Source organism: Mustela putorius, unplaced genomic scaffold (genome assembly GCF_011764305.1).
Source record: "Mustela putorius furo isolate JIRA1106 unplaced genomic scaffold, ASM1176430v1.1 tig00003871_pilon_pilon_pilon, whole genome shotgun sequence".
Classification (NCBI taxonomy): domain Eukaryota; kingdom Metazoa; phylum Chordata; class Mammalia; order Carnivora; family Mustelidae; genus Mustela; species Mustela putorius.
The window spans coordinates 12,522,000-12,549,488 of NW_025422023.1; the positions used below are offsets into that span (position 1 = coordinate 12,522,000).

At 39.8% G+C, this 27,489-nt stretch overlaps 1 protein-coding gene across 3 annotated transcripts in view; it reads left to right on the plus strand.

Moving 5' to 3' along the window:
- Positions 1 to 3,854: 3,854 nt before the first annotated feature.
- The window catches only part of ARHGEF38 (Rho guanine nucleotide exchange factor 38), a 147,085-nt gene continuing 123,450 nt past the window's right edge, over positions 3,855 to 27,489 (plus strand). For 2 of the 3 annotated variants that reach the window (XR_199126.3, XM_004748124.3), the window contains exon 1: positions 3,856 to 4,269. Coding sequence is in view for 2 of the 3 variants with exons in the window: in XM_004748124.3 (XP_004748181.1) it covers positions 4,074 to 4,269 (196 nt within the window). In the remaining variant the exon portion in view is untranslated. Of the gene's footprint in view, positions 4,270 to 27,489 lie in introns of all 3 variants that reach the window. The other variant, XM_013054018.2, reaches the window with a different exon arrangement.

Sequence of the window (27,489 nt, forward strand, 5' to 3'; positions counted from 1 at the left end):
TTCTATTAGTTCAACTTTTAAAATGTACTTGAATTCATCAAATTTTCTCCATCTCTAGCCGCCACTACCCTAGTCCAAGCATCTCTCACCTGGACTCCTACAATGAATTCCTTACTTATAATAAATTCCTTTCCTTCCTCCAATCCAGTTTATTCATCACATTATTCAAGAGATATTATTTCTGTTTTGGAATTGGTACTTTTCTAACCTGAGAGCACCCTGGGATTTGAATCCAGAAATCACATAATGCTAGACCTGAACAAGATGTGTGTATCGTTTAATCTACACCCTACAGCAATAAGAATAGTCTAGGTTATGCAGATGTAGTTTTTTAAAAAGACTGAAATCCCAGTGGCTTAAAGCAGCAAAGAATTCTTTCATGCTCAAACTACACAATCATTATGGGATGTTTGGGGGGCTCTGCTCTAAGCATCCTTATCCCAGGATGCATCCTGATAGAGCAGCCACTACCTGGACTCTTGCTCATCATCATAAATGAGGGCAAGAGACCTATAGCCAATCACACACTGGTTCTTAGCACTTTCCAAGAAGTGACATAGAACACTTTTAGTCAGTTTCTTTGGCCAAAGCAAGTTCCATGACCACACTTAAATTACAAGAGTGCAAGGCAGTGCAATAGTCCCATGTACCTAAATGGAAAACTGAAAATATTTAGTGAACAGCATAATGGCTACCTCATCCTCACATTTTATAGATGAAGAAACTGGAACCTGGAGAGATTATGACATTTGTACTATCAAGATGATTTATGTCATAGCCAAAATTAAATAAAACTGAGTCTTGAATTCACTGCTTTTTAAAATAATGAACCAGGAACTACTTGTTCTTTACTTCCAATAAAATTAATTTAAGTATCATGGGATGCCTGGGTGGCTCAGTTGGTTAAAGGTTAATTTAAATGTCTTAATATCAATATTTTATTCTTTCACATAATATGAAATCCTTGCATTGAAATACTTTTTTACCTCTGCCTTAAAGTATAAAACTCAGACAAGTCACAGTCCTTGTCTTCTAGTCTCACTCACATTCTAGCAAAATGTTCCAGTGATGAAACACTCGGAATCTCTCTAACCTGTCTTCACTCATTGCCAGAAAAACTAAATTATGTTTTCTGTGAGAGCTTCTAAACACATTAGCTTAAAAAATGCAGAGATCTATGAATCTATACGCAGACAATCAAACACTGTATGTCTGTCGCATCCATTAGAAATGTATTCCCAACAAAAACTCAACTAAGAATGTTGGAGGAAGAGAGTTTTATGTTACACTCATAGCCAGAAGTCTACAGGTAGTTGGCTGCTAGTGTTGGTTCAGTGGCTCAGTGGTATCAAAGCTCATAGCTCTTTTGGTCTTTTCTCATGGACACAGGGTGTTTGCAACTGCACTGTGAGATCAAGTTTAGACGAAAGGGTAAGGTTGAAGCCAGCTGTGATGCCTCTGAGAACCAAAAGCTTCCCCAGAATCAACACACAGTCCTCTGTTCCAGCAGACTGCCCCTGAGGTCTCATTTGCCAGGCCTGGGAATATCTGGTCAACCCTAGCAGCAAGAGAACCTGGAAAAATAGGGAACAAAGTTATCATTATGATTGACCATGCCTAATTCTGCATGCCAGGGGGGTCGAATGTGCTAGGATGAAAATTAAAGCAAATCACATTGTCTGCTTCATTGGTTGACTGATTAAAAGGCAGTATTATTTTTAAAGTTGACATAGAAACTTTTATTAAAAAAACAAAATATATATTTACTACCAAATCCATACTAGCAATATTATATATCTTTTCAATTGACAAGATTCCAAAATACAATAGAGCTAGTACAGTCAGTTCTGCTATAATGCTTGTGAGGAAAACACAAGTTGGTTCCAACAAGACTGATACATTAGGGAACTGTTTGGGCACAAAACAGTCTCACTTTTGCTGATGTGTGATTTCCACCCCTTAAAACATTAGGTGAATGCAGAAAACTGTACCCAGATGCCCTGAGCCACAAAGGAAAAAACAAAATTCATCCATGGACACCCCTCAAAATTACCAGTGACCTCACTCAGTTCGCTGCCTGGGCTGTGAGCCATGCTCAACTGCATCTGCTGGTGTCCATTTCCATCTGATTTCGCATGTAGCTTCTTTCCTGACCCATCAACCATAACCCTTCTAAAGCCCACTTCCACAGGTATCCTTCAGTTCTGTTTCAATATTAAGTGCCATATTTATTATACTTTCTATGTATTTCCTAACCATGTATCATATGTGTGACTTTTTTTTTTTTTTAATAATTTTCTATCTGGTTTTTGTGAGTCACTGACAAAGTTTTGGAGTTCGGTGTCCTCAACCCCATACTTCCCATAAGTCCTATAGTTTTGATGGTTCATGTTTGCAGTAATACTACACCTGAATAGCATATATCTGTTACTTACCAGGTGAATGTACACAAACATATTATATACATATATGTATATATAATATTAGAATACAAGTGAGACTTTTTAACAGGAATCAGGGAAGCTCGTTTTACATCTTAGTAGAGAGTATGCCTTTTAGAGTATTTATTAAATGTGCTTGAGAGGGCTTGTTAAAAAAAGACTATCAATTATATTAAATAAAAACTATTCAATATGCCAAGCTATATATAGATGTCTCTACAGTGGGTGAAGATTTGTCATTTATCTTTTAAGGTAATTATGCAAATTATATTCAGCCCACACATCTTGGAATTGGAAAACGGTTTTTATCTTTTTTTCCCCTCATTTATAAACCTTGTCTAACAAGACTTAGCCTCGATTCAGAAGGGGCCATGCAAAGCTGAATTTTGGCAGTCCCTTTATAATAAAAGAGAATGTACTTTCCTCTTAGAGTCTCTCTTTTCTTTAACAAGGGCAGACAAAACACTCAGCACATTCCCAGAGCTTCTACAAATTTCCCCCTTGAGAAATCTCAGTAACTCCAAGGAAAAACAACTTCAAAAAATTAATGGAAGGCCCATCAGTATTTGCGTTTCTCCCTCCCAATCCCTGTCCCTGTTCTTCCTTCCGCTTTCCACATGTCTCTTTAGTTTCAAAGGTTTTTTTCCTTCCCTTCCTTTCCCAAGGTGAGCTACCATTTCCTGGCACTCCATCTGTGAAAAGGGAAAAAGGAAAAGATCTTACAGCAATCACACCCTGATGTCACCATGCTCCCTCCCCCACCCCCCAAGCAGCAGAACAGAGAACAGCGTTGGGAGCATAGAAGGGTACATTTCAGGCAAGGGTCACGTGTGGACGAGAGACATCAAAAGACTCCAGGATTGTGTGGACATGTCCTCCTCCTCTAGTGCCTGTTGCCAGATGCCTCTCAGATACGAATGCTTGTTTCCTCAAGAATGTGGAGTGGGGTTTGGCAAATACATTGTTAGTAAATTATTTCACAATGTTCCTTGAGGAGGAAGCAGGACTTTTGAATGCGCACGGTAATCCTTAAAAATGATTCTGTACCCACTGTTTTGATGCTAATGTGAATTCTAATTACCCCATACTAACTCTGTGGGTCACACTTGGGTGACTCTAGCTGTAAGTCCCTCACAAGCTCCTGTGTGCCTCCGGCCAGCAAACCACAGCGCAGTGTCCCAGTGCATCTGTCCACACCCACAGGCACACATTAAACCCACAAGCCGCAGGTTACACTCCCAGGTGCTGCCCTTCTGCCCTGCCCCACCTTGTTCTTCCCTTTTCCCCCAACCCCCAGCCTCGCTGTGTATGTGGCACACAATGGGATTTTTGTTTGCTCCCGTAGCATGTGACACAGCAGTCCCTGCTTTGCCTAGCTCTGTGCTTCAGGTCTCTCAGGTAACAGGTGGCAGCTTCCCTGCTGGATTCTAGGTATAAAAAAGAATGACCTCATAGGGGTGGAGCTCTGGGACTCCGTACAGGTGGCAGTCACAGCCAGGTAACCCTGGAGTGAAGCCGTTTAGTAAGAAGGGGGCAGTTAAACTCGTTACTCTGGTGGCTTTAACTCTGACTCCAAGACACTGCAACAAACAGCCATTGCCTACAAGTCTCCAGAGCTTGTCTTTGCCTCAGATGGAGCCCAAAGAAGCCACTGGGAAAGAGAACATGGGCACCAAGAAGAAGAATCTGACCTTCTTAAGGCCCAGGCTCTATATGCTGGAGAGAAGGAAGACTGACACAGTGGTTGACAGCAGTGTTTCTGGGGACCACTCTGGTACCTTGAGGAGGAGCCAGTCTGACAGGACCGAATACAACCAGAAACTTCAAGGTAACCAACACAGATCAATCAGACTAGGTTATTGCATTCCCAGCTCTGTTCTCCTACTCTTACATAGGCAAAGAGATCACTTAAGGCAAAGAAGAAAAATCGAATATTATCTTCTGTGGAAGGAGGGAAATAAAGTAAATAGGAAAATTTTTTAAAAATAAGAAAAATGGAAATAAATGTCACTCATAAATTAGAGGGAAAAAAATCTATTATGTGCTTCGATAGTTAATGCATCAGTTCTGAATTATTCTGAATATATTTTTTTTCCTGGTGAGATTAATATTTTTTTCTGCTGTCCCCCTCCCTTCCTTCTCCCTTCTCCAGGCAATTTAACAACTGGGAAGCTCTAGAGAGCAAGTGATTTAGAAACTGACAATAGGTAGTTTCTCTCAATAGATAGGTGTGGGATGTCACACCATGAGGCCTATCTAGGTAATGGTACTGAGCTGTGATGGTGGTTATCTTAAATAGGGGCATGAGACTGCAGTCATGTCTGTGAAAGAGAGGAATGTTAGTCATTGGATTGGTATAACAGGATTTGTTGTAGATCACATAGGTGCTCATTCCTTTAGAGCGAATCGAATGGCTTCCAAATATGGTAAGGGATATTTAACGTGCTTAGATTGAATGACTTTTGAGGAAATAACTTCGGTTTATTTTGTGATGGTCATAAGAGCGTTGGACATATAACAGTTATTATAAAACGTCCAGTTTAAGGCCCCAAGTGTCTAGCCCTTCCCATCCACCTTCTCTTTTCCTCCCTTTCTATTGAAGTTCACTTGTTTAAGTAAACTTCATTTTGTTGTTGATTGTGCAATGTTTTAAGTATCCACTGCAGCACCTGTTATGTGATCCCCAGAACCTGTCACTCCCGCTCTGAGCGCACTGTGTGTTTGAGCTCTTATAATTCCACCATGGGCTCTTACTCTGGATGGACAATTTATGATGAGGCTAGAAAGACCAATGGAACACACTTGAAATTAGTAGGTCTCTTTCCAAAAAAGGAAAAAAAAAAAAAGGAAACGAAAAGAAAAAGAAAGAAGAAAAAAATGCTCAGACTTCATTATGCAAATTAATTAAATAAACTAAATGCATTTAAATGAAATCTTTAAAGATAACTACTGTGAATTAAGGCTTTAAAAAGAAAATCCTGATGGCTCAGGGTTAAAGTACAGTGAAGTCTTATCCTTAAAGGACTTTTTTAAAAAGGGCAGTAGGGTATTGTTCGATCTTTGAAATTAATTTTTCTCAAGGCAATGGATATGTTGGCACGAATTTAAATTTTAAAGTCATACACATTTGTCTTGCAATTCTGGATCTTAATTTATAACCTATAATATTTTGAGCAAATTACTTCTAATTTCTGAGCCTCAGCTTCCCTACCTGTGAAAGTGGAACTGATACTTACCACATACTGTTGCTGGGGTAATGAAATCAGAAAATTACGTGAAATGCCTGGCATATTGGCTTAAATATGGTGCATGCTAAACAAAGAGCTATTTTTTTTTTAATTTTAGGAATAATGGGAAGAATAATGACAGAATAAGACTTTGTTCTATTAATCAAATTTACTAATTTACTGATCTATTTCAACTCTTTTTCTGTCTTTTGATGAAGAGACCACATAAATTCAGTAAAAGCGCATGGCTTTATCTCTAATAACATGTTTATTCTGTCTGAGATTCACTAATTCAGCAACTTTTTGGTCCAGATTTTCCATTAGCAAAATAAAAACGGGAAATGCTTTTTGCTATTCACTTCCTAATCTTAGTTAAAAAAAATAATAATAATACATCTGTGGCCACAAAAGACAGCAGATGTTTGTTGGTTACTTTGCAGAAGACCTCAGGTTGCTGCTTATGTACTCCATTGGTTTTGTGGTTTCCCTCTGCCTTGGTGGATCCTGTCTTTGAAGCTAGAAGAAGAGACTCGGGAGTTAACCCATGTTCCTAGAATTGTTCGTGTAGGAGACAAATCATCAGGAAGTGGAGAGAAGCACATGAGAGCTGTAAAGATAGGTTGGCTCCTGATAAGTAACTGTAACTCTTAATAAAATCCTAGTCTGATGTGTAACCCCTAATAGAGCTTTTTTTTTTTTTTTTTTTTTTTTTTTTTTTAAAGATTTTATTTATTAATTTGACAGAGAGAAATCACAAGTAGACAGAGAGGCAGCCAGAGAGAGAGAGAGAGGGAAGCAGGCTCTCTGCCGAGCAGAGAGCCCGATGCGGGACTCGATCCCAGGACTCTGAGATCATGACCTGAGCCGAAGGCAGCGGCCTAACCCACTGAGCCACCCAGGCGCCCCCCTAATAGAGCTTTTAGTAAGACTCTTCTGTAACTGCTTTGGCTTCAGTAGAAAACATTTTCTCATTAACATTTGAAGCACAGTTCTGTTGGGTTTACACTCTGGTCTGCATTATATCCATTATCATGCAGGTGGATCCTAAATCACCTTAAGAAAGTTTTTTTTTATTTGCTTGTTTGTTTTGTTTTGTTTTGCTTAATTGCAATGCCAAGAGTTTTTCCTCTGCCTACCTTGGAACTGGTAGTTCCCTGGGAGGCATTGAATAAAGGATTGGAGCTGGTTAGAGCCCTCCAATGGATGGCCCAAAGCAACTGTGAGGTCACACCGTGCTATTTCAATGCTGCAAAGAGGCCTTAGATTACTTAGCCAGAGTCCTTCAGTGCTGTGTTGCTATTTGAGTAATATGGTTCACTGCTCTGTCTCTTTGAGCAAATTCTCTGGGTTCTAGGGAATCTGTGACCTTTCTTTGGTGCCCCTGAGCTCACCTCTTAACTCATACTACACAGTCTACTTGTTCAATTCACTTTCTGGCTGACATCACTTTAGTAATGTGAATCCTAAATTGAAATTTCTTTAAAAATGGCACACCGGGTAAGAGAAGCTACCAGACTAAACAAGATAACATGGTTCTAGGGGCCCTCTGGTGGCTCAGTCAGTTAAGCCTCCATCTTGGTTTTGGATCAGGTCATGGTCTCAGGGTCATGAGATCAAGCCCCACATTGGGCTCCTCACTCAATAGCGAGTCTGCTAAAGATTCTTTCCCTTGTACCCCCACCCCCGCTCAGGTGCATGTGTGTGCACTCTTTCTTTCAAATAAATAAATCTTTTTTTAAAGAAAGAACATGGTTCTAATGAGATGATCATAAAATCTCTGTAGAAGGTTGGGATCACAACATAGACATTAAGCCTCAAATTTTGCAATAATAGACCTTTGCTAGGTTACTCTTCATGGCTCCTGTATTCCTTCAAGAGATTTGTTCAGTTAATTAGCATTTATTGAGTATGTTATGTGGTGAGCAAAAGTGTCTGACCTTTACTCTAAAGGGGCTTAAAGTCTCATTGGGAAAGATAAGACTGGTGAACAAATGCAATAAAGTGGCATGAGAGAGGACAGGTGGCTTCAGTGGGTTCGTAAAAGGAGGAAATGGTCTGTTCAAGTTTGGGCAGGGGAGGTTGGAAAAAATTGCTGTTAAGAGTTGATATGGTGGGGGCGCCTGGGTGGCTCAGAGGGTTAAGCCTCTGCCTTCGGCTCAGGTCATGATCTCAGGGTCCTGGGATCGAGTCCCGCATCGGGCTCTCTGCTCAGCAGGGAGACTGCTTCTTCCTCTCTCTCTCTCTGCCTGCCTCTCTGCCTACTTGTGATCTCTGTCTGTCAAATAAATAAATAAAATCTTTAAAAAAAAAAAAAAAAGAGTTGATATGGTGGGTCCCGGGAGGAAAGCAGAACGGAGAGAGAAGTCTGTTTTCACTTCTTCATTGTACTTACCATCTCTGCAATTATGTAGTTTGTTTCCTTGTTTATTACCTGTTACTGACCCCCACTTCCTCTCTCATCTCTCATCCCCCCTTCCATGAAAGAGACCCTATCTGTCTGGGTAAATAGTCCATCTCCACACTTAGAATCATGCCCTGCACACCACGAGGGCTCAGTGTCTTTCAAGTGGAATGAATGACTCGCATGAGCTGGTCCCGGTAGGGAATCAGTGTGAGCAAAGGCATCGGAGCCTGACTTAATCGCCCTCCCATCTTTGAAAGTGAGGATACATGTGCCCGTTAATCAAGATGACTCTTCAGCAAAAAAGAAATGAACATATTAGGGATGAAAATGTCCAGAATTGCCTAGGTAACAAATACTTAGTGGAAGCCTATTTCATTCCTGACCCTACCTTTTACAACACAGCAGACCCTACTTCAACTCATTCCTCTTCTTCCATTCATCACAAGCACGGCATCACCCTAGCCTCCAGCTAGCTCCGCTTCTCATTACCGTTTCCCAGGGAAGTCACGGAGAGTGGTCAAGGCAGGGGAAACTCACGAGCTGATTTATTAACACCCTTTTCCTTGGGAAATGATTTTGTGTATGACTATATGTGTGAAGTATATGTTTGAAATACTCCTCATTTAAAAGTTATGTACAAGTGTGTCTGTACATATGCAGATTGTCTACAGTATGTGAAGATAGTTGCGTTTGTGTACTTGAGAGATTTTTCTGTAGTGATTAAAACTTTTATAAAAACTTTATTAACATTCGGTGGCCTTTTCTGAAAACCCTACATGGTTGACATTCCTGTATTACAGGTCTCCTCTCAGTGTGGATGATATTGGATCACTATTTATGTCCCCTCCAGAATTACATGTTAAAGGCTAATCCTCAATATGATATTATTTGGAGGTGGGGTTTTGGGGAGGTAATCAGGTCAGGAGAGGGAAACCCCACTGAATGGGGTTAGTACCTTATAAGAACAAGCATGAGAGACCTTGTTCCTTCTCTCTCTGCTCTCTGCCATGTGAGGATCTGAAAAGACAGTCATGTATCAGCTAGGAAGGGGGTCCTCACTGGACACAAGATCTGCCCTGCACTCGGAAGAGCTACGAGAAATAAATGCTTGTTGTTTAAGCCACCCACTCTATGGTATTTTTATTTCAGCATCACAAGCAGATTAAGAAAGTGGGCCAGTTACTTTTATTCTATATGACCATACCATTCTATATGGCCATAACCAAACATGGTTAGTTATAACTTATAAGAAGCATAAGAAGTATAAGCAAGTTATACCTTTACTTGTCAAGTATCAGGTGAAAGAGTGAGAGTTGGTGGGTAAAATGTCATTACTGTTGCTAGTAACACTAGTCCAAGCCACATCTCCAATTCATAGTAGGTTAATGGTATTTTCTTTTCTTTTCCTTCCTTCCTTCCTTCCTTCCTTCCTTCCTTCCTTCCTTTCTTCCTTCCTTCCTTCCTTCCTCTTTGCAAAGACTGTTATAGCATTCATATTAAGAAGGGTTTGCTTCATTCATTTTATTAAAGTCTAAAGTGTTTTTACTCTGGTGATGATAAGGAACCAACCATCCACATGAACGTCATACAGAGTAACATATATTGCAGGATGAAGACAAATGGTTCAATAATAAGTTAGATGTGGTAAGATAATGGAAACACTTAATTTGTAATGATTTTTAAGGATACAGACCAATCTGTAAGTGAGCAGGAGGGCAGTTAACACTGGAAGATTTGGTGATCTGGTCTAGTGAAGGGTGGAAGAAAACTAATTGTGCAGCTGTCTGGGCACATTTCTCTCCTAGTACTGCCAGCCCTTTGTGCTCCTCCTGTCCTTTGAGTATTAAGTAGGCCCTTTTTTACGTGCCGCCGTATGCCTTTTAGTGAAGTGGGAAATACTTGGCTCAGTAATGAAACACCAGTGTAAATAAGGTGTTTTTCATAGTTTGAAGGGTAAATCTTTATCAAAGTCAAGACACTTATAAATCTAAGCAATTTCTGTCTCATCACATGCATAGAAGCCAAAAGAAAGCATGATATATTATGTTCCTTCTTTTTTCGTAAAGGTGTTTTTACAGTTTGGGGAAGAGTTATTTTAATTAAGTAGAAGGTGAATTCCAGGAATCAAGAAGTTGGAACTGTTCCATTATAATCACATTGTGATAAGAAAATTTATTCCTGTATTCTACTTAAGGGACACTAGATATAACTTTCTTAAAGGTAGCAAATCCAGCTTCTTTTTTTTTTAATTTTTAAATTTTTTAATAAACATATAATGTATTATTAGCCCCAGGGGTACAGGTCTGTGAATCACCGGTTTACACATTTCACAGCACTCACCTTAGCACATACCCTCCCCAATGTCCATATCCTCACCACCCTCTCCCATCCCCCTTCCCCCCAGCAACCCTGTCTGTTTTTTGAGATTGAGTCTTTTATGGTTTGCCTCCCTCCTGATCCCTTCTTCTTTCATTTTTTCTTTTCTTACCCTCCAAGCCCCCTACACTGAATCTCCACTTCCTCATATCAAGGAGATCATATGATGGTTGTCTTTCTCTGATTGACTTATTTCACTAAGCACAATACCCTCTAGTTCCGTCCACATTGTCACAAATGGCAAAATTTCATTTCTTTTGATGGCTGCATAGTATTATGTTGTGTGTGTGTGTGTGTATTATATATAATATATATATATATATTCTATTCTATATATATATATCTTCTTTATTCATTTATCTGTTGATGGACATCTAGGTTCTTTCCATAGTTTGGCTATTGTGGACATTGCTGATATAAACATTCAGGTGCACGTGCCGCTTCAGATCACTGGCGTTTGTATCTTTAGGTTATATACCCAGTAGTGCAATCGCTGGGTCATAGGGTAGCTCTATTTTCAGTTTTTTGAGGAACCTCCACACGGTTTTCCAGAGTGGTTGCACCAGCTTGCATTCCCACCAACAGTGTAGGAGGGTTTGCCTCTCTCTGCATCAGTGCCAGCATCTGTCATTTCTTGACTTGTTAATTTTAGCCATTCTGACTGGTGTGAGGTGGTATCTCATTGTGGTTTTGATTTGTATTTCCCTGATGCCGAGTGATATGGAGCACTTTTTCATGTGTCTGTTGGCCATCCGGATGTCTTCTTTGCAGAAATGTCTGTTCATGTCCTCTGCCCATTTCTTGATTGGATTATTTGTTCTTTTGGGTGGTGAGTTTGCTAAGCTCTTTATAGATTTTGGATACTAGCCCTTTATCTGATATGTCATTTGCAAATATCTTCTCCCATTCTGCCAGTTGTCTTTTGGTTTTGTTAACTGTTTCCTTTGCTGTACAAAAGCTTTTGATCTTGATGAAATCCCAATAGTTCATTTTTGCCTTTGCTTCCCTTGCCTTTGGCAATGTTCCTAGGAAGAAGTTGCTGCGGTTGAGGTCAAAGAGGTTGCTGCCTGTGTTCTCCTCAAGGATTGTGATGTGCAAATCCAGTTTCTAATTGCATTTTTTTGTCCACAAAAATTGTGAGTTTATCAAAACAAGAAATGAGAAATCAAAAGGGAGGGAGGGAGGAATGGAAGAAAGGAAGGAAGGAGAGAGGAGGAGGGAGAGGGACAAGTTGGGGAGAGAGAGAGAGAGGGAACTCAGATGTATGAAGCAAGATAGAACTGCACCTTAAAATAATGATGGAGTTGGGGAAAGATGGCTAAGATTTAAGCAACATTTGTATTTGTTTCTGTAGATAGAGGAAAGGAAAACAAAAACACCTCTTTTTGTACAAGTACCTTTTCTTGATTTCCTGGGAAGGGTGAAATCATTGCAAGAACTGCTGAACTTCTAAGCAATATCCCCCATAAAACCAGGCAAGACCTGGCATCAGGTTGTACCTTAACGTGTCTCTTTGGGGCTCCCTTTCCACTAAGAAGGTGAGGAGTCTATGGGGCCAAAGCTACTGACTACTGAGACCCTTCCCTTATTTTTAGACCAAGTTTTGGGTACTTGGGACCATGGAACTTTCTGTTCAACAGGCCCAAATACTGGCTCTGAAGCCTGCTGGGACCCCTTCCCATCACACCTTCCTTGGAGCAGACTGTGGTTGCTGGTGTACACACCCTTGGGCCTGTGGGGGCAGTTGATCATGAAGGTGTGTCTGGAGCTTGGTGGAGCTGGGGTATTCACACCATGCCTGCTCGGCCCCTTGTGGAAGGGAGAGAGCTGAGAGAGGAAGAGTAGGGATACAGGCCTCGGGACTTGGGAAGGGTGAATGTGCCCCAGGGCCTCCTACTGGATTTTGGCATGAAACTCTGAGGGAGCTGAAAAATCTAAATTTGACCTTGACCTTTCAGATAATTATGAAGGTATATTTACTAACATAGGAAGCTATAACACATTTTATTCAACAGTTTGCCCGCTTCACTCACACCTATTAAATACGTAGATATGATGTGTTGGCCTCCATTTGTACACTCAAGGGAGGCTGCTTATGAGTGGCATTTGGTCATAAGCTATGTTTCAGACGGGCCCTTATTCTATACTAGGTGAAGAGCTAGAGGGAAGGAAAGGCAGGGAGAAGCGACTGTCATCTGCTTGTAACTGTGCTGGCCTGGAGACTTTCACTCACTATTATTTAATCCCAGCACCTTTTTAGTGCTGGCCTCATCGTTGAAAAAATAGGTGTGTAGGGGAGGAAAGACATCCTTCTACCCTTCCTGGGCTCCATAGCTGGACCTAGGAAATCAATAGGAGAAAAGGTGTACAAGTGTATTAATTTTAAATATTACCTGCTGGGCAGTACACAGGGGGAAAAAAAAAAAGAGTGCATATACCCTCAAATGGTGAGATTTGAGAGCTTTATAGCAGCACAGTGTGGATGGGAATGGGGAATGTAGGGGAGAGTACATCACTTTAGGAAAGATGACTGGGTCCTGAGAAGAACAGATAGAGATTAATAGTTTGTGACAAAGCTTGTCTGGGTGTGGTGTCAGCTTCTAGTTCTTTCTCCTGTGGTAAGAGTCAGTGTTCCCCAGTTGATGAAACTCTTGAGGAGAGGATTATGACAACTGAGTTCCTTTTGGAAGATCTGTCTTCAGGCAGGTAGAGGGAATGTAGAGAAAGCCTCTTCCTGAACATGTTGTTTATCAAGTGCTTTCAGCTCCAAATCAACAATAGAACAGAGCAGCATATTTTGGGGTGTCATGTCCTAAACTCCCTCAGGTAGTAGAGCTTGGATCAGAACTCAGGTCTTTCAACACTTTGCATATAGGATGCATCTAATTCATTGAATTTGTAGATACTCATCTGGATGGTTTTTTGTTCGTTTGTTTGTTTTTTAAAGATTTTATTTATTTGACAGAAAGATAGCAAAAGAGAGAAGAACACAAGGAGGAGGCATGGCAGGCAGAGGGAGAAATGGGGCTCAATCCCAGGACTCTGGGATCATGACCTGAGCCTAAGGCAGACACTTAACGACTGAGCCACACAGGCGCCCCATCATCTAGATGGCTTATTAGTAACAAGAAGTCAAAGCAATTTGAGGATTGCAGTACATGTTTTGTAATGTGGTGACATTCCTCTGCTACGATGTCAAAGCCTGCGACCTATTACATTTTTCACTTTGGAATACATATCCTTTCCTTGGAATTATTGTGACACTCCCTTGCAAGAGTGTCGCTGTTTAATAAATGCTCTTTTTGTTTAATTGTCAGGAAACAAACTTATAAAGTCATGTTAAGCAAACCTGCCCTATATTAATAGCTTGGTGATCTCCATTTTCCTCTTCCTTGATTATCTCGACACTCTTTCTTTAATTTTACGCTTGCTGTCACTTATTTATTTGCATCTCAAAAACTAATATACAACCCAAACCCTGAGAATCCTACAGCAATGGGGATGGGGTGGGTGGGAGTGGGGGTGGTGGTGTGTGCATGAGCAAATGAAAGAAAAAGGAAGTATATACTGGGAACAAGCAGCTCATTATGTGGTAGGTGATATTTCCACAGAATTCTATGAAGTCAACCTAAATTGGGAATCTTAACGGCAGCAGGAGAATAGTGTTATGATTAAAATCCTTTGTCTTGGGTTGTTCTGAACAATTGCTTTCTTGATTAATGAATCAGAGGATAAGGGAACACTCTAGGATACCTGTGCTGAGGCCCTCAATAGAGAATGTAATCTTGACTGTCTGACATCCAGTTCCGACTCAAAGAAGACTTAAAGGTCATGTCATCAAGCTACTGATGTGAGGACTCTGAGTCACTGCAGCCCCTCACAGAATTGTCTTTCCTGAATGCTTCTTAATGCGAGGCCCTCAGTGTCACTACAAAAAGCTGTCACAGATTTCTGCTTCTATCTTTGTTGTGAAATAGTTGATGAAGACATTGTTTACTTCTCTCAGTGCCATCCAGTTTTATTCAAGGAAAAACTTTGGCACCTCTTAAGAATTAGAACATGTCTCCCTCCCAGAGAAAAACAAGCAATTTTCTGTATTTAGCTTCCTGGAGCTTAGCGTCCAATTTGTGCAGAATGCCTGGCCTTGAGAGTAGCTGTTTTCTTTGCCTAAAAGTCTCAGCAAGGATTGGATTCTCATTATTGAGGCCTCTACTCTCCTTCTGGGACAGTCCTTCTCAGACCATCCTACCCAAAGAGGTATAAGGAAGGAAAGACATTTCCTTTATCCTCTTAGCTTCTGTGTCTGGGACCTGTGAGGTGAACTAATGAAAGATTAACTGGAAAGAAGCATATAGATTTTATCTGTTGTTAAATTGTTTACATGGCATGGAAGACGTCATAGAAAGAAGTGAAAATCCCAAAGAAGCAGTTAGACCCTTGGTTATATAGCACTTTTTTTTAAAAATTTTTTTAAAATTTTTTTAATAATTTTTTATTTTTTATAAACATATATTTTTATCCCCAGGGGTACAGGTCTGTGAATCACCAGGTTTACACACTTCACAGCACTCACCAAAGCACATACCCATCCCAATGTCCATAATCCCACTCCCTTCTCCCAATTTCCTTACACCACACACAAAAATAGACTCAAAATGGATGAAGGACCTCAATGTGCGAAAGGAATCCATCGAAATCCTTGAGGAGAACACAGGCAGCAACCTCTTCGACCTCAGCCGCAGCAACATCTTCCTAGGAACAACGCCAAAGGCAAGGGAAGCAAGGGCAAAAATGAACTATTGGGATTTCATCAAGATCAAAAGCTTTTGTATAGCACTTTTTTAAAAGTTTTTTTTTTGTTTTGTTTTTTTGTTTTGTTTTTAATTTTTTTGACAGAGAGCGAGCGAGAGAGATAGTGAAAGAGAGAGAGCACAAGCAAGGGGAATGGCAGGCAGAGGGAGAGAGAGAGGCCTGATGGGACTCAATCCCAGAACCCGGGGATCATGGCCTGAGCTGAAGGCAGACGCTTAACCAACTGAGCCACCCAGGTGCTCAAAAACGATACCATTTTAACAAAAAGGGATAAGCTATGGAGACCTGAGAAGACAAGGGAAAAAGGGCTTGGCCTAGGGGTGTGGAATTGTGCGAAAGTGAACAAGAAATATGTGGCGGGAACTCATGGAATATAAGGGTGATTTTTAGTGAGCTTTGTACAGACTCATCTTGATGTCAACTCCCCATCTCTGGTAATAAGAATGCTCTCTTCCTGATAGTGGGAGGCCATCTTTCTCACAAGAAGTGTATACTTTGTTTTTAAGTACAAAGTGGGAAGAAGGAGAGCCCTTCCTACATATAGTATTTCCCAGTTGCCTTCAGCTATTTCCAGGTGTTCAGGACCTTCTGGGGTCTTCGTACCACCTGCTGCCCTCTAAAATTACTCTATCCCATTTTCACCTCTTCTCCATTTGAATATAATTCTCCTTGGAGATAGAAATTCAGTCTTATTTTAACACGTAAGCAGTACCTGGTATATGATAGAAGCTCAGGTCAATGACTAAAAAATATTAAGTGACTAATTACAACTATATTGAACCTTATTATTGATAGATTCATCTTTATGATTCTGTCATTCCCATCTCCCCATTGCCTCATTGTAGTCAACTTTTGGGTTAATTGCTCTAAATTCTTTTACTGTAAAAGGGGAGACATTATAAATAAATCCAATGAAACAAGAAAAAAAAATAATATCTTGGCCAAAGAAATGAGATCCCAGTTTTAATAAATTTATTCAACAAGCTTTTGCTTGGTGTTCATATGGACCACATATTGACTAGATCCTGAGAATATAGAAATACATCAGAAGCAAACCCCATCCATTGAGTAACAGGCAATGAACCAATAATTGTAGCAATGTGGTAAGTGGCTGAGGTGTGTGGCTGTAGGTTGAGGGTCTGGGTTGCAGGTTCTGGAATGGGGAGTAGGGTGCAGGAGTTTCTTACATTCCTGTGACCTCCCCGCCAACCTGGGGAAGAGAAGGGAAAGGCACAGAGTTGGGAGAGAAGAAGTTGCACTCTGATCTGGTCTCAATGGAAGCCTTAGCCTACAAGTCCTATAGATAATATGATCCTTCAGAGTTGTTGCCAGTGGTATGAAGGGCCTGGGCCCTACATCACCCTTCAAGTGGCTGGGGCACCTTGGGAAGGAGGTATGACCTGGGAGATGGTCTTACCTGAAATAGTTCCTGAAGAGGGCCTGTCTGCTGGGGGCTCACCCTGCAGCTCAGGCAAGAAGTCTTTTGCTCCTGAAGGGGGGAACTGATCATCTCCTCACAGCATCCATCTCATATTAAGTGGTTATTACTATATTAGTGGTTATTATTATATTAGAGCTACAATAAAGCAATATAACAATTTGAAGAGGAAAAGCTTTATCACCTCTCTAAAATGTCAAAAGTAGAGACATTGAAATCTGAATCTTGAATTCCAGTTTGGATTGTTTGGGTGCATGGGGGTGATGGGCATTCCAGACAAAGGGATTAAATATTACTCAGCCATCAGGAAGGATGGATACCTATCATTTGCATCAAGCACAGGAAGGTAATTATCATACAGCTTCACTTATTTGTGGAACTTAAGGAATAGCATGGAGGGCATTAGGAGAAGGAAGGGAAAAATGAAGGGGTTGGGGAATCAGAGTGGGAAACAAACCTTGAGAGACTATGAACTCTAGGAAACAAACTGAGGGTTTCAGAGGGGTGAGGGATAGGGAATGGGTTGGCCTGGTGATGGGTATTAAGGAGGGCATGTGTTGCAATGAGCCCTGGGTGTTATATGCAAATAATGAGTCATGGAACACTTAAAAAAAAAGTGTCCTACTACATGGGAATAAGGCATTAAAACTAGTTTCCCTGTTTGAGGGTTCACTTATAAATGAAAAAATGGTACTAACACCACCTGAGCAGGTGTACTAGGCACATAGGTGCATTATGTCATTTTACGCTCCAAACAACTTTGCAAAGAATGTATTGTCCTGATAATGTTCTGACAATAATGGATCCTAACAGGATCAAAAGCCCCCAAAGCACAAAACAAAACAGATACTATCATGTATTTATAGATGATAACACTAAGGTTAAGAGAGATATAGCCATCTGTCCCACAGTCACATAGTTAGTAATGGTGAAGACGAAGTTTCACTGAGGTTTTCTTGGCTCCAGCGTATATGCTTTTTCAACCACCATGTAGTCTCCATTGTTCTAACAGTAATTTTTGTTTTTCGTTTTTTGTTTTTTAAGATTTTTAAAAATTTATTTGACAGACAGAGATCACAGGTAGGCAGAGAGGCAGGCAGAGAGAAGGGGGGGAAGCAGGCTCCCTGCTGAGCAGAGAGCCCGATGTGGGGCTCGATCCCAGGATCCTGGGGTCATGACCTGAGCTGAATGCAGAGGCTTCAACCCACTGAGCCACCCAGGTGCCCCCTAACCGTAGTTTTTAGTACTTGTACCTGTTTTGTGATTTATTTTTACAGAGTTGACTGATTTTGATAAAATTTTGGTCAAGACTCAAAAACATCAAGAGACTCTTAATTTCTGCTAGTACCTTCATCTACAATCATGAGGTAAACAGTGACCAACAAGCGTATTCCAGTGGCTGTATTATTTTATGCTTTTCAACCAAACTGTATATGTGAATGGAAGTTAGAAAGATACACAAATGCAGTGATGAGGTATATGCTGTCTAGATTTACTAGAATATTCCACTCTAAGAATACAAGTCTCATTATTTGAATTATTTCATCTTGGAAAGCTACTCTTCATCACTGACAACAGAGCAAACAGCAGAATGAGGACATTTGATGAAAAACAAATGGGACATCAAACCATACTGCTCCTCTGGCATAACAGTCCGCAATGCTTTTCCATGTTCAGATTGTCTAGGAGTTTTTCAAGACAACCCATTATGACAAAAATAAAAAGTAAGTTTATTTTTCAGTTTTATCTTTTGAAAACATTTGTTTTTGAGTATTCTTTGTAATATACATGATACCTTAATTTTACACATGTATTAGAGATTCATACTCAAAACAGTTTGACACATGATCAAAAAAAACTGGGTATGAGGGGTATCTGGGTGGCTCAGTCAGTTAAGTGCCTTGGACTCAGGTCATGATCTCAGGGTCCTGGGATCAAACCCCATGTCAGGGTTCCCTGCTCAGGGGGGAATCTACTTCTCCCTCTCTCTCTGCCCCACCCCCCCCACCTGTGTGCGCTCTCTTTCTCTCTCTCTCTCTAGCTCTCTTTCTCAAATAAAATTTTTTTAAAAACTGAGGATGTTGGTGGGTATTAAGGAGGGCACATATTGCATGGAGCACTGGGTATGGTGCATAAACAATGAATTTTGGAACACTGAAAATAAATAAAATAAAATAAAACTGGAGATGAAATTATGACCATGCTACAACATGAATGAAGCTTGAAGACACAAAAGAAAAATTATTGCATGATTCCACTTACATGAAGTACCTAGAGTATTCAGAGTCATAGAGGCAGAAAGTGGAATGGTGGTAGCCAGAGGCTGGGGAACAGGAGAGTGGGGGCATAGTGTTCAGTGAGTACAGAATTTCAGATTGGGAAAGTGAAAGAATTCTAGGGATGGGTGATAAACTTAATGCAGCTGAGCTGTACACTTAGAAACAGTGGACAGGGTACTTTGCTGTTATGTACTAAAAAATAATGAACGGTGGAGATCCCAGTTTATAACAATGGATCTAAGGCCTCCCTTACAACTTGACCTCATCTTTTCACGCTCATCTCTGTGGACAGTTTTTCTTTGTGCTGGTACACCTTGCTGTGTGCTGTTTCTTCAGCCTGGAGTGCTCTCCCTCAGCCTGTTTGCTTCATAAACCCCTACTGATCTTTTCAAATCAATTCCTCTGAGTCATTACACATAAAAGATATGTGTGTATCGCATTCTCTATACATTTCTCATATTCACTATTTACACTCCAATGTCTCCTTTACTTAATCAAACTTCTCGAGGACAGGAACACTTGTATCTTCAAGACCTGGGAAAAGGCTGACCAGTACTTAACGACCCTATTTGTTGAGTAAATGAGTGTGTCAATGAATAAAGACAGAATAGTAAGTAGGTGGTGTAGCAGTTGCGCAGCGGACATCCTGGATGGGGACAGGAGGCCTTTCCCGCAATGGGGTCCTTGGAAGCCACGTCCTGATCACTTTACTTATGTCAGGGTCATAGCTCCTGGATATGGATTTAACCTGGACGATATTTAAGCCAGACAAAATTAACCAATGTTTATCTCATCTCATAATCCTCTTTTCTATATTGTGTTTTATTGGATCATCCTCACAGTCCTGCCCTCATTAGCAAGGGCATACAAAAATCACATCTGCTTCATGATGCAGGACGTACAGGTTCTTCCCTGGAATGCAATCTTACATGCTTAAAAGCAGATACGGATAAGGAAATTAAATTACTTTTGGTCTGGGGAAATGAAAGATTCTAAAAAGTGATTCACTCCTTTTCTTTGTTAACCAGTATATACAACTAAAAATAGAAATAATGTACATAAAAATAGTTGAGTACTGACCAGAGTTTGACTTGCTTGTGAATGCCACACCAATGAGACATTTAGGATTGCTGTTATGTTACAATGCTGCTACAGGTTTTAAAATATTCAAATCATAACCAAACATTTAAAAAATACTACAGTTATAATCTCACAGGGTGCTTTTGCTTCATTATTCTGAGCATTTCTGCATAGAGTGCAATATTAAATTAAGATGGGAAATTAGATTTCTTTTAATGAAGGAGTTCTTGAAAAACAAAGTCAATACTTCCCTGATAAAATCAAAGCTTCATTATATTGTAGTCGCAAATAAGGTTTTTTATGTATTTGATTTTTCAGATGATGTAGAGTATAATCAACATATAACTGTAAGTAATTTTTTTCAGTGAATCATTAATGAAATAAGATTTTGGATTGGGATAAACCTATCAGGAAAGCTTAAGCCTTATATCATTTTTGCTATATGTTACTCTAAGTATGTACACATTTACAATGACAACAATAATTACACCAAACAAAACACTTGGGCCACCATTTGGCTTATTTCAAAATACTCTCCTCCACGTTTATGCTTGTGTTCAACCCTGATGATTTTTCTGTCCTCAGATTACATCATGTGTAATAAGAGCCTGTTCATATACTCACTCTATATACTATGTACCCATACACTACACATTTATGTATAGTATATACACTTGCACATGGCTCACTGTGTTGTGTTTGATATTTGGAACCTATAGCCTGTAATAATTAAATTGAACTAAAAGAGTCTGTTTCAATTAGTCCTCAGGAAAGCCAACCCTGTTTCTCATTTGTCTAAAATCTATTAAAAAAAAAAATGGAGAATGGTGTACTCCTCTATCTAGGTCAGTATAAAGTTTTTGGCAATAAAAAGAGGGGAGAAAAGCAATCACACTCTGACAATTTGTCCACAAATTGCCCTAAATGTATGTTTACCCTAAATTCATGTAGGATTAGCAAACTGATTTTTTTTAAGAGACAACAATGATGCTTCTCCCACTCCTACACCATGTCTTACTTCTATCAAGAATTCTGCTCAAAAATCACCTTATTAATGAGCCCTTCTGTGATTTATCACCATAAGAGATAGTAACTACTATCTACCACCTGCTTTATCTTCTTCCACCGTGCCATATCACTATCTGGCATGGTAGATATTTCTTTATTAATCAGTTTATTGTTTCTCTTCCACCACTAAAGTAGAAGTTTCACAAGAGCAGAAGGTTTTCTCTTTTTTCACTGCTGTATTGCCAGCATCTAGAACAGGATTTCCCAACAATGGTACCACGAATATTTTGGACTAGATAATTCTTTGTTGGAAAGGCGCTGCCTGGTGCATTGTGGGATATTAGCAGCATCCCTTACCACTACCCACTAGATGCCAGTCACACCCTTACTATCCACAAACCATGATAGCCCAAAATGACTCCAGATATTGATAAATATCTCTGGGGGTAAGGGATGGGGGGGTGGGGGGAGGAAAGCAAAATTGCTGGCTGAGATTTACTGATCTAGAACAATGCCTGGCACAATGACTACTCCATCAGTACTCGTTGAATGGGTCCCAAACAAGTGGATGAAACCACTATTTCTCATCAAGCCAAAACTCTGCAGTTTCCACAGTAGAACAATTGCAACAGGAAAATTGAATACAGTCAGGACGTTACAAGTGAAGTTCCCTTTCCATTCAGGCCTTAAAATTTGTCCTCTTTCACTAATCTTCTCCTGCCTCAGACTTTAAAGAAAGACATTTCCAGGAAGTCCCCATTTATTTAGTTCTAATTGTTTTGGCTGTGCGATGCTGCTCACTGAGAGTCTTGTAAATTCAAACCACTGCCGCTGAAGTATTTTTCAAGCCAGGTAAGCTTTGTTGCATTCCTCTTGGAAACCCACTCCTTTCCTTTCTGTGGCAATTAGCAGTCAGTGGAAATAAATCACATGCCCTTCAAATGAGAATAAAATATTTCCCTGCCCCGGTGTTTGAGCTTTCAAATTCTGAGCAGTGGAGGGTCTGCTCTTTCACGTTTTCACTTAATACTTCACTGGCTCCTCTCCAAAACCTGCCTGACATGCAATTATTTTCAACCTATTTCACAGAAGGCCTGCTCCATTCATCTTCCTGCGGGTCAGATTTCCATTGAAATTGATAAAAGATTTTACTGTGTGAAACTTAAGTCAGGAGGGTTCAATGGAATGCTAAGCCCAGGTTTTTTGGGTTTATGGGGGCAGACATGAAATACGGTACAGAGGGGGATGAAAGAACATCCATAATCATATCTGGGGGGTTGGTAATGATCTGTCTGGACTAAAACTCTAGGTAGAATTATGGATGGTGTTTACACCGTATGGGGAGAAAGGGGACTTGCCAGGAAGGGGTGATGGTCAGAAGATCTGAATTCAATTTTTGACTCTGGTACTTAAGGTAAAAGACTTTCCTCTTTCGAAATTAGTTCCCTTTTCTACATAATGAGATAGAACTGAATGGGCTCTATCACCTTGTCGCCCCTACCTCCTTTTCCCCCCATTGTTCCCTGTTTCTTTAAATGCCATCGTTACCCTGTTAACAGTCAGAAATCTGAACGTCAGCTTTAACTTTTCTTCTCCTTTGCCCCATACACCGCTTGCACACCAGGTTTACCTCCTACATTCCTCTTGATCTCTTCAATCCTTGCTCTCCTTCTGGCAACCAGACGAAGTGTAACTGCCTCCATCTCTCCCCGCATGACTAGACTGTAGAGGTTCAAGGCCACTTTGCTTCCTCCCTACCTTCAGCCTTGGTCCCTGCCCTCTTCCCTAAAATCTGGTTCTGAGGCCAAAGGGATCTTGCAAAGAGAATCTGATCTTAGATTGAGGAGTCCTTAGAAATTTCAGATTCCTTAATTAGACCTTTGAGATATATCCCTAGATAATTTTTCTAGATTCCATCCCCTTACCACATTCTCTGATGTTTGCCCTTCAGTCACACTAAGCTTTTTTCAAATCTGCCAACCCTTTGGACATACTACTCCCTTTGCTCAGGACCCTTTTCTTTCTTTATGAGTAGTCTAAAACCTTCTGATTTCATTTGTGTCACTTCTTCCACAGGCTTGAACTCTATCTACGTTGTGTTATGCTTAGTACAGGTCACAGTTTATTGTAATCATATGTGTATGCAAGTTTGGTTTGCATAAACTTTCTAGAGTAGTTTTCTCTGAAATCTTTTACAGTTGTCGCTTTCGACTCCTAAGAGAGCAGCAATATTTGGCAACGTGATTTTATCAGATCATTTCAAAGCATTAAAACAGTTTTCATGGAAACATGCATACTCTTACTCTCATATTTCATCGATTGATTGAAGTTTCATTAAGTTAACCTAATTACAATAAGAAGTACAACTAAATCAGGTTTGCTGCTGCACGCAACTAATTCTTGAAAAACATACAACCTAATCATTAAGTGGAGAAGCACATGGACGTCATTTGGTATATTTTAGGGATGAGACGGGAAGTATTGATTTAGCCTGCGACTTTAATAACCTATCTTTACTTCTAGAGTTACATTTCATAACATAAAAGACTGATACTTTATTTACTATTATATACTCAACATAAAGCACAGTACCTGTTCATATGTGATATATAATTTTAAAAATTGCTACTAAATTAAATACAAGGTTTAGCTCTAGAAAGTACAAAGCTTATAAAATTGCTAATACCTTCCAATTCTGATCATTTAAATTCATGTTTAATTGTAAACACATTTATGGTTGTAATGAATTATGAATTAATTCAGGATCAGGTCCTTGTATTGGTCTCCACAGTCAAATGACTTAGCAGGTTGCTCAGTGAGTAAGTGTTGAATGGTATACGTGTGCCTGCCTAGTCTGGTCTTGTGGTTATGGGGGACAGGTGAGGGCTGGTGTTAAGGCTTTGAATATAACCTTAACCTGGGTGCATGAAAATATTAGCTCACCTCCTCCTTATTAAGAGATAAGTGAGATTTTAATATATTTAAAGATATCAAAATCCATGATTATTTATTGCTAGTCATCAATAATATCAGCTAGGAACCTTCATCCAAATAAATAAGGATCTAGCATTTTAAAACTAATAACATGTATATTTTAGCAGGACGTATATCCTATTTTAGTCATCCCCTTGCTCTTTCAACTTTCCTGAGAAGTACACCATTTTCAGTGAATTTCTCAGAAACTCATTTGCATTGATGATTTAGCTTCAGGGTAAATGGGAAAGAATTAGATTTTTAAAATTCGAGAGTTTATATTATACCAAGCAGCATTCAAGTGTCATATCCCTACCTCATTTGAATTCAGCCTAAGTAATAAGAGTGCATGTTTGGCCTGGTCCTGAACTGACTGTGTTGAAGTCTTTGCCATATTGTGCTTTTTCCCAGAGCAGGTCCAGGGTGAAGGAAGGTAATTTCCTGATGGATGCTCAATCTCCCCTCCCACCCCTGGAACATTTCCAAGAGAGAAAAAAAAAAAAAGAGGAAAAGCAGGTGCAGCCATTCAGAACCAGATATAGGAAAATGGCAAGTAAATCATGGTCATAAAAATAATGACTGGCATTTTTTGAGAGGTTTCTGTGTGTCAGACACTGAGTTAAGCAATTTGTGTGCTTTATCTCAATTCTTAACAACTTCCCAGCAGCGAGTAGTGGTTAAAGTGCAGGTTTAGGAGCCAGACTGCCTCAGGTTTGAAGCTACTTACTGTGATGTGACCTTGGCCATAACCTCTGTGTGTTTCAGCTTCCTTGTGTGTAAATAAAAGGAAGGGAATTTAAAAATCTACCTTGTAGTCCTTCTGTGAGGATTAAAGAACTAGTACAAGACAAGCTCAGCATTTACTATCAAGTGAGTACTCAAAAGAATGTTAGCCCGCATTACCATTACCATCACTATAGTTGTTACTGTCTTTGTGCAGATGAAGCAATTTCATGAGGCCAAATGACTTGGCCAAGGTCACTCAGGCTCTTGATAGCAGGGTGGGTATCGAACTGTATGTCTGCCAGTCCGGCACCATTCCACCACACATCACGCCATGCACCTTGATTGCAACGTAAGCAGTCAGGTGGTAGAGGACAGGGAGCCCAGGCTTCAGAGCTAAGCACATCTGGTTCAAATCCCAACACCTCTGCATCCTCTGGGAGTCACTGGGTGAATTTCACTTTATATTTGCCATGTTCAATTTAGTCATCTTTAAAATGAGGGGAGGGTCCCATTTTTAGTGTGTGAAGAAAATTATATTTTAATGAATGGGTACATAACAGGTACCCATGGTTGCTCCTATTTTAGGCTATCACAATATATTATAACCAGTATAATTGCAATAATAGTGTATAATGTTTCAACAGCAAAAATAATTTTGAAGAATATATAATTCTATAAACAAAATGTGGTATATACATACTACGGAACATTATTCAGCCTTAAAAAGGAAGGAGATTCTGACATGTGTTACAACACAGATGAACCTTGAAAACATTATGCTGGGGCACCTCAGTGGCTCAGTGGGTTAAGCCTCTGCCTTCAGGTCAGGTCATGATCCCAGGGTCCTGGGATTGAGCCCCACATCAGGCTCTCTGCTCAGCAGGGCGCCTGCTTCCCCCTCTCTCTCTCTGCCTGCTTCTCTGCCTACTTGTGCTCTCTCTCTCTGTCAAATAAATAAATAAATAAATATTTTTAAAAAAAGGAAAGAAAGAAAACATTGCACTAAGGGCAATCACCCACTTACATGACGTATGAAGAGTAGCCAAATTCACAGAAACAAAAAGGAAAATGGTGGCTGCCAGACGCTGGAGGGAGGAGGAAGTAGGGAGTTGGTGTTTAATGGGTGTGCAGCTTCAGTTTGGGAAAATGTGAAAATTCTGGAGATGGATGATGGTGATGGTCACACAACGTGAATGGACTTAATGCCGCCAAATTGGGACTCTTAAAATCGGCTAGCCTGGTAAATTTCATGTTACTTTACCACAATGAAAAGTAGGGAAAAAATAATACATCCTTCTGCAAGAGGAATACATTATTATTAAAATCACTAAGAGAAAAAGCACAGTCTTAAGAGCAGCTCCTCTTCTCCAGTCATATTTTTGACGTTTTATGTTAATTCCACTGTAAAGTCACTTAGTCTTTATGTTTTGTAAGAGTAAGAAGGTATGCTCGACTATTTTTATCCACAACATATGTTCCTATTTGAATTGGCAGGTAAGTATTAATCAATGTAGATATTCTAACAATACTGTCAGAGGAGAAATAATATTGTTGTGACACTAAGAGAACATTTTTATTATACATATTACCTTGAAATAACATTTTTGCCAGGAAATTTGATGCGGCGTACATGTGATGCATGAGAAAAGAAGCCCAGCGAAAGTACATTAGTCATGTGAGCCGCACATGATATACAGCTCCACAGCCTGTGAGATACAAGGATATAATTAACTGTGAAGGTCATTCCATCACCAGGATCATATTTGGAACAAAGATGTATTCAGTTATGCTATTTACTCTATTTATACTTCAACTCCTCATTTTTATAAGCTTTCTTTTCTATGTGATTTTTAAAACTCCCATAAGGCCTTTTTTTCTTTTTCTTTTTTCAAAAGAAAGAATGTCTTCTTCTTTTTTTCTTTTTAAGTTGCCTTGCATTCCAAACCCAGATCAAAACCATTGTGAATTTTGAAACATGACTTGCTTCTGACATTGAAACATTTTTCCTCTTTTTTTTTTTTCTCGATTACTATAATAAATGTTAGATTTGGGGGGAAATTTTGGATATACTCAGAAGGTCTCGTGTATGTGTGTCTGTTCTGTATGCATGTGCTTTCCTGTTTCATGACATCCGTACTTATTGAAGGTCCCTTTTATTCTTACATTTGTTCTGCCTCAATAAAATACCAGCTCTAATTATCACCTTCGTCTCCCACCCTTGAGTTACATCAGACCCTCATGGACAGCAGGAGAAACAGGGGATCTCTGGTCTTTGCTCTAAGCTCCTCCAAGCCCTTGCTTTTTCTCCAGGCCCAATAGTGAATATTTGTCCCATTTCTACTCCTTCTAGAGGCCTCTGAGCTCAAAGTACTGAGATTTCTAAACTCTCATGCAGGATCTTTTTATATGCTGAATGTTTTCATGGGGGTTTGGAGCCAGGAAGTCTCTATAAGGGCTTCTTTTGTATCTTCTTTTTGTATCTTGTCTTCTACTTTCCTGAGATGTTTGGATCCTATTTTTATTTAACTGGAATTCTTAGTGAGATAACATTTTCAGAGAGATTACAACAGTGGCTACATTCCAAATTCCCCTATACTTGAAATCAATGGCCTTTTGTCCTAAAGTAGAAATAACAAGGGGGCCAAGAGCAAAGGTTTTTTCTCTCGGAATTCTTTACACGTTATTGCAACGTCTTCCAGCATCTAATGTTTCACATAAGAAATTT